General features: G+C 28.6%; 2 protein-coding genes across 2 annotated transcripts; both read right to left on the reverse strand.

Moving 5' to 3' along the window:
• Positions 1 to 1,245: 1,245 nt before the first annotated feature.
• On the reverse strand, positions 1,246 to 4,607 carry Phum_PHUM609550 (uncharacterized protein; the record flags this gene model as incomplete). Its single annotated transcript, XM_002432976.1, has 5 exons — positions 1,246 to 1,643; positions 1,947 to 2,313; positions 2,405 to 2,803; positions 2,911 to 3,411; positions 3,567 to 4,607. The coding sequence occupies 5 exons, from the start codon at positions 4,605 to 4,607 to the stop codon at positions 1,246 to 1,248; spliced, it is 2,706 nt and encodes a 901-aa protein (XP_002433021.1).
• Positions 4,608 to 5,581: 974 nt separating this feature from the next.
• Phum_PHUM609560 (trypsin, putative) lies at positions 5,582 to 6,748 on the reverse strand (the record flags this gene model as incomplete). The annotated part of the gene is made up of 4 exons (XM_002432977.1): positions 5,582 to 5,787; positions 5,999 to 6,155; positions 6,241 to 6,521; positions 6,622 to 6,748. The coding sequence occupies 4 exons, from the start codon at positions 6,746 to 6,748 to the stop codon at positions 5,582 to 5,584; spliced, it is 771 nt and encodes a 256-aa protein (XP_002433022.1).
• Positions 6,749 to 7,522: the final 774 nt, after the last annotated feature.

A 7,522-nucleotide genomic window follows, 5' to 3' on the forward strand; every position in this document is an offset into this window, starting at 1 on the left:
TTAATATTGAAGGCGTTAAAAGTCTCACTTCGGACGAATCATCTTTACAATATTTTTCACTCTTTTTATCTAAATTTTGAAGACATGATATTTTACTTATATCATCCGTGCTCCTACTGAACAAATATTGTTCCTGATTAGGATTTAATTTTAAATACAGAGGCCGAACGTAACCCAATGAAGGAGACCAATATTGGGGAGCTGTGTCGTTATACGTGTCTCCCCATTGATTATTCCCACCGTTTTTATCTCTAATTAAATTCGTTTCATCCTGAAATATTAAATTTTACATTAAATTATTATTTAAGTAAAAATCCTGAAAAAAAAAGTGGGGGTAGGGAAAAAGGGGAGAATAAAAAAAAATTAACTCACTTTAAATGAAGCAAATAAAAAAGGTCTGTAACCCACAACTCTACACAACAACATTTTCCTATTATTTATTTATTTATTAATAATAAAAATTATCATTCACATTATTTAAATTTTTTATTAATAATATTTAAAATAAAATTCATAAACACACACACAAATTCAGAGAGTAACCATTAAATGAAAAGTCTTAAATGAAAATAAAGAAAACACCATGACAACAATAACTACTTTCGATTTTATACATTTTCAATGTTTTCTTCATCGTACAAGGGAAAATTCAGAAAAAAAAAAAATTTTATAAAAAGATTGATTTAACCATTTGTTATAAATGTGATAAAAGTATCATTTAAAAAAAAAAAAAAAAAAAAAAACGAAAAAAAAACGTGTTTAAGGCTATCATTATAAAAATTATTATTATTATTATTTAAAAATAGAAAATTTTTTAATTTTCTAACATGAATTTAACCTTTAACCTTCAACGGTAAACAAATAAATAAATAAATAAATAATGTATATGTATTAATTAATAAATAATTATGTAAATAAGATTTATTAATTTGAAATAAGGTCGTTCGTCGTATAAGGTTTTTCCTCCTCCTCCTTCTTCTTCTACTTATTTATTTATTTTTAATGTTGATTGATAAGTTAATTTTATTATTATTAATATTATAAATAAAAATGGCAAATGTAAAAATTAAAAATTTACGTGACGTAACGTGAAAAATTATAATCAATTATAAAAAACCGTAACGTGCGTGACCACGTCGTCACGTTTTATACCACAAACATGCATAGGAGATGTTATGTGACTATCGAATCCCGTCGCCATTTTTAAAAATAATAATAATAATAATAAAAGTTTAAAAAAAAAAATTAAAGTGTTGTAATACTTACCAATGCTGATAATGGTACAAGTGCCCAAGTTTCTTCTTCTTCTTCACTCCTTTCAATATTTTCCTTTTTATCATTATCATTTGTTTCCTTTGTTTCATTACTATTATTATTATTATTATCTTCTTTCATATCTTTCAATTCTTTTTTATTTTTTTGTATCGTCCAAGGATTTGTTGTTGTTGTTGTTGTTGTGCGAACATCATCAACGTGATTTGTTGGATTTTTACTTGTTCCCTTGGACGATGACCATTTGTTGGGGGAAAGTGGAGTCGAAGGTTTAACATCCAACCTTGAAGCTGCATTTAATTGTGTTTTTGTCTTTGCCGATCCCGTCGAAATGGAACCTGATCCGGAAAGAATCCAATCGACGTCAGCACCTGAAATTTTATTCAATATATAAAATAATTAAAACGACGATTAATCATTGGTTTTTTTTAATAATAATATATAAATAACTTGCATAAAATTTATAATTTTATTCAAAAAAAAAAAATTAATTTTTTTTTTTTTACGTGTCCCACAAAAACCCCCAATGACGTAACAAAAATAAAATAATAATAATAATCGAAGGACGTGTGAGCGTGAAGCACGTAAACTCTTTAAGATAAGGTGCCATGAGAATTTAAAAGGAAAAATTTTAATCGTGAATCATTTTTTTTTTTTTTTTTTTTAAAATTTACCCATGGGATTTCCCGGAATTCCAAATCTTTTCGACGCTGGAATTTGTAAAGCATATAAAACAAGGCCCTCGTTTGAAATCGACGGAAGGACTCGTCGGGATAATCGAGCTTGAATGGCGGCAGTCAATTCGGCTTTCGTCAAAGATGTCGGCATTTTATCACCGATTCTGCTTATGTTATCCGCGATCGTTTTGGGTGAGGAAAATTGTGCAAGGACGGCAATCGCCTCTAAAGCTCCGTGTCTTACTCGTCGTCTGGAATCCGCTGTCGAATCCGTTACCTTCTCCAGTATTTTATCGACGTCGAAATAACTGCTTGGAAAAGTCATCGTTGCGTATATTATGGCCAAAAGAGCATTCTCTCTGAGCTGGAAGAAAAAAAAAAACAATATTTTAAAAAAATGAGTTTTTTCATAAGTTAAATATAAATAATAATAATAATAATAATAATAATAATACCTTTGTTTTAGAAGAAAATAAACAATTTTTACCAATGAGAACGTTAATTATAGTCGAAGGTTCCAAAGTGTTAAATAAAGTTTTCAATGTTTGAACGGATTCAATTTTAATGTTGACGTTTCGAAATCCAGCAACAAAAGAACATAATCCTGGAACTATTATATCTATATTTTTCCGGATAACGTCTTTTGGTAAAATTTCAATGAGTTTATTAACGATTGATAATGATAACGTTGTTATTTGCTGATTGTGATCCTCTGGAAATTTGTAGAGCAAACATTTAAACAAAGAACTTATTAAAATTGAATTTTCAACGTTTTTCATTTTTTCCACGCTTAAAGGATTTTCCAAAATTTTTTTTAAATGTTCTAAAGCTTGATATTGAATTTTCCAATCGTCCTGGAACAAAAACAGCAAAACATTAATTTTTCACTTGTGATAATAAATAAAAAATGTTTCATACCTGGAACAAAATATTAATTTATTATTTTACGAATGTTGTTTACCTTATTTTTTAAATCTTTAACAATATTTTCTTCTACGAAATGAAATTCCAGCCATTTCCAAAAATTATTATCCGAATCTTTTTCCCATTGTTCTTTTAATTCGTTATCCGAACCGGAAGAGGATGGATTAGAATCAAAACTATTATTTCTAACGGATGAATTATTAATATCCATCATATTTGGCGGGTAAACCGTTTTCATTTTAAAAACGTTATTTTTTTTAGGCGAAGTCGTGGCAGGAGTCACCGGAACAGGGATTTGACTCGGGGTGGGAAATTTAGCATTAGGCAAATCTAAATTTGATTTTTCCTCACGACGATTATCATTTTCTTGAATTTCTAATGTCACGTCGGTGGTATCGCTGTCGGGTGTTCTTAATTTGATAACCTCTCCCCCGAACCTAACTCTTCTAGGTGTTCTCATTTTTTCTTCGCTTTTAATATCTTCGCTGTTTGGAAGAACTTTCATTACAAAATCACCATCTTCGGTTGTAAATCTTTTCTGCATTAAAAAATCTTCTGAATTGTCGTCATTTTCTTCGTCGTCATCGTCATCATCCTCCTCATCCTCCTCCTCCTCTTCATCATCTTCTTCATCATCACCACCATTAATTGTATTCTTGTTTGCTACATTTTGGTGTTCAGACAAGGGTAAACTTTATGAGTAATTGGACACAATCTTTCTTCTTTTTGTACTTTTTCATCGATAGGTATAAAACCTAAAGAAGCGTTTTCCGAACCGTTAATATTTTGATTTTCATCAAAATCATTTGCAGCTGGTTCTTTGGTATACGTTTCCGTATCCGTACCATCTGTATCCTCTTCGCTGGTTTCGTTTGTGATTATGTAAGGTTTTTCTTTTATTTCCTTATCTGATCCAGCATTGGTGTCAGTCGGATATTCTTTAATTTCTTCATAATAATTATCGGATTTGGATTCATTTTCCCACGTTGTACTTTCATTAAGTGTTCCTCTTAAATTCATCAAATCTAATATTAAGTCATTTTCCGGTATGCTTTCCAAAATTTTTAAAAATCTTTGTTTACCTATCAATTCTCGTAATTTCCATAAAGTTTCCAAACAACTCACACGATAATATAAATTTTTAGTTTTTTCAACGATTCCTTCGATTATTTTCGCCATGGAATTATGCGTTATTGAATAATGTCTACTGCTGGAAGATTTTATAAAAGGTTTGAGTACGTCAATCAAAGACATTATTACTCCTAACGTGACATTTTCTCTTAAAATTCCAATTTGTTCATTATTAATTGGTGATTCATCAACGATACCAAATTCCAAATATTCATTTAAATTTTTTTCAAATTGTCCAGTTTCTTTAAAATATTTTTGTATGATTTCCGTTGCGACTTTTCTTATTCCCGGAGCCGAATGACCCATGTTGATAATCATTTTTTTAAATATATCACTTTCGTTAATGTTTTTATCAAGTCGATCCTTTGGCAAAACCGAAATTATATCGTGGAGAACTCTAAATGCATGCTGTCGTACGGGCCATTCATAATCTTCCAAACGATTTGATATTTCGTTAAATATTAAATTTTGACTTATTTTCGGCGGAAGACGATTATTTTTCAAAACTTCCTCCCAAACGGGTGTCAACTGAAGACTTTTGGCCGAACTTCCAGATTTCAAAGTTCGAATCGGTGTGTTTAAAGCCGTCGTAACGTCGTTCATTTTTTTTTTTTTGTTTACCCCATTTTATTATTTGTAAAAAAATAAATTTAATCATTACACCACTTATTATATATACACTAACAATCATACTGCATTGTGAATAAATAAATAATAATGATTGGAAAATCATTTGACATAACTTAAATCATTGACAACTGTATAAATAAGAAACAACAACAACAACATCTAAAAATTACATAAAACAACAAATTATTTTATAATAAAAATATTTACGACATGTGTTTGTTCATTTCCGGTTTTTTTCCTTTTAATTAAATATTCAAATTCGTGAGCATAATAAACCCGAAAAAAAAAAAAAAAAAAAAACAAAATCAGGTCGATTTATTTCTTTAATCTTATCGTTTTATGTATTTTAATTATTATGCAGAATTATTAAAAAAATTTTTTAGTTATTATATTAATATATATATATATATATACTAATATTCACAAAAATTGTGTTTAATTGTCATTTTAAAGTTTTCCTATAAAAAAAAAGAAAAGCACAAAAAGTATTTATGAAAAATAAAATGATGACAAAATTATTACGAATTTAAATAAATAAATTCCCCACACGATTTAATAATGTCCACCATGCACTTCTATTTCACAAAGAAAACTGGACACAATCGTGTCGGAAAAACAAAAAACAGTAAAAAAAAAGGGGGGGGGTAAACGAAGGGGATTCGGCGGGGGGGGAATCCCATATTGGGTAACCTCATTTGGTCATCGATCCTCATGGTAACGGTCATCTTTATTCAAAATTATTGTGCATTCACGACGAATTACACAATTTAGAGCAACACCACACACCGTTTTAACTATTATTAATCGTTTAATTATTATTACTTAACGATTTTTTTTTTTTTAAATGTCGCCATTTTTTTTTTTTTTTTTTTTTTTTAATTTCAACCCCTTCGTAAAAATTAATGGCAGTTTTTTTAACGAATGAATAGAGAAAATATCTGACCTTTTTAATTTTCCACATAATTAAATATCCAATTTTGATATTTTGCCACATCCGTGAATACGCTATACTGATGCACGTCACATTTTAAACTGCTATCTTGCAAAAGTGATAAAGATATGATTCCGCGTAAAAACCAACGAAGATTACCATATTTATCTCTTTGTGGGAGTAATAAACCTCCACCGCTGTCTCCGCTACAAGGTCCCGTACCTAAAAATCAAAAAATATAACCTTTTTTTAAAATTATTATTATTTAAATTATCCTTTGCGTTTATTAAAAAAAAAAATTAGAACAACTAAATTCTAAAAATAATGAATTTTTAGCACACATGTAACTAGTCTTAATAATCTCTTCGTGTTTGTCGTCATTATTATTATTATTATTATTATTAATGTTAATTTTACTATAATAAATTCCCACCGTTTCTGAATCCGGCGCAAAAAGTCCGATTCGTCGTTAAAAATAAAAATTCAATTTTACTTCTTAAACATTCTTCTTGAGAAATGATAGGCATAACGGCTAATTTAGGAGTCGATGTTAATTTATTTCCGGTTCCGTCGGCTCCCCAACCGAATACCTAATTTTATACATTTCGATTACTTACAAAACAAACTAACAAAAAAAAAATGAAAGGAAAAAAGAAAGAAAGAAAACAACAATACCACGCCTTTTTTTCCAACAACGGAGGATAATTTATCGTCACCCTGCCATAAACAAGCTGGTGCCACGTTGTAAGCCGGATTAACGGGTTTTTTAAATTTAATAACGGCTAAATCCGAATGTAAATCATCCGAATCGAAATCTGGATGTATGTGTATTTCATTTAATAATCTAGGCTGTGAATTTTCTTCCGTCCAATTTGTTATATCTAATTTTCCAACGTAAGCAATTATGTCCTCCATTTTAACCGTTAAAAAATTTTTAAATTTAATGCAATGAGCTGCTAAAATAAAAACCGAAAAAAAAAAAGCAATTTACGAATACTTTTTTTCAAGTTTCTTATTAAAAAAAAAAAAAAAAACATGGCGATGTAAAAGGTGTACCAGTTAATGCCAGAGAATAACTTATAAGAGTAGAACTGCAAAAAAATTGTAATCCTAGTAAAGTTTTTTTAAAAAGCGGAACCATCCACGGCCAATCTCCGATTGTAATCAACGAATTACGTTCCATTAAATAATTTTTAACGTTGTTACGTTTACCACAATTTAAATCCTTATTAAAGCTTTTATCGATGAATTCTAAAAAAAAAAAAAAAAAAACTTTTACACGTGAAAAGTATAAAAAAAAATGACGACTTACAAACCTTTTTTATAATTCAAATTAAAATAAGAAGAATCATATTTTCCAGTTTCGCTTCTTAAACTCACATTTCCGGTTGCTGGTATTAATGAATGTTCCAAAATTAAAATCGTTTTTAATCTTCTTGGCACTTGAAAAAAATGTATTTATCAAATGACAATTCATCATTAATTAATAATAAAAAATAATAATAATAACCTGGAATTTGTGAACAAATAACGTGAGAATTGACTTGAATTGAAATCACTTCCGGTATTGGAATATTCGATGGAAAATAAACGTAATATATTATCTTATCCAAATTATTATTTTTTATCTTATCAACGACTTTTTCTTTATCTTCGAACAATTCAATTTTTCCAACGTATTTCTAAAATTAAAATTAAAATTAAAATTATCATTTAAAGAAATATTTATTTTATTTTTATTACTTACCGTTGGAAGGAGAACAGGTACGAGTAATTTTATTTTAAGAATGATAGGAAAAATTGGTTCAACTCTCACCACACCTTTCCATATATGATTATCAGATGGAAATATCCAATCTCCATTTAATCCTTCATAATTGTTTTTCTCATATGTGAAAACATTTGGACAAGGTGATGATAAAACTCTACCATTTGATATTTTCACTAATAATAATAA

Source organism: Pediculus humanus, genomic scaffold (assembly GCF_000006295.1).
Source record: "Pediculus humanus corporis 1103172108318 genomic scaffold, whole genome shotgun sequence".
Lineage (NCBI taxonomy): Eukaryota > Metazoa > Arthropoda > Insecta > Psocodea > Pediculidae > Pediculus > Pediculus humanus.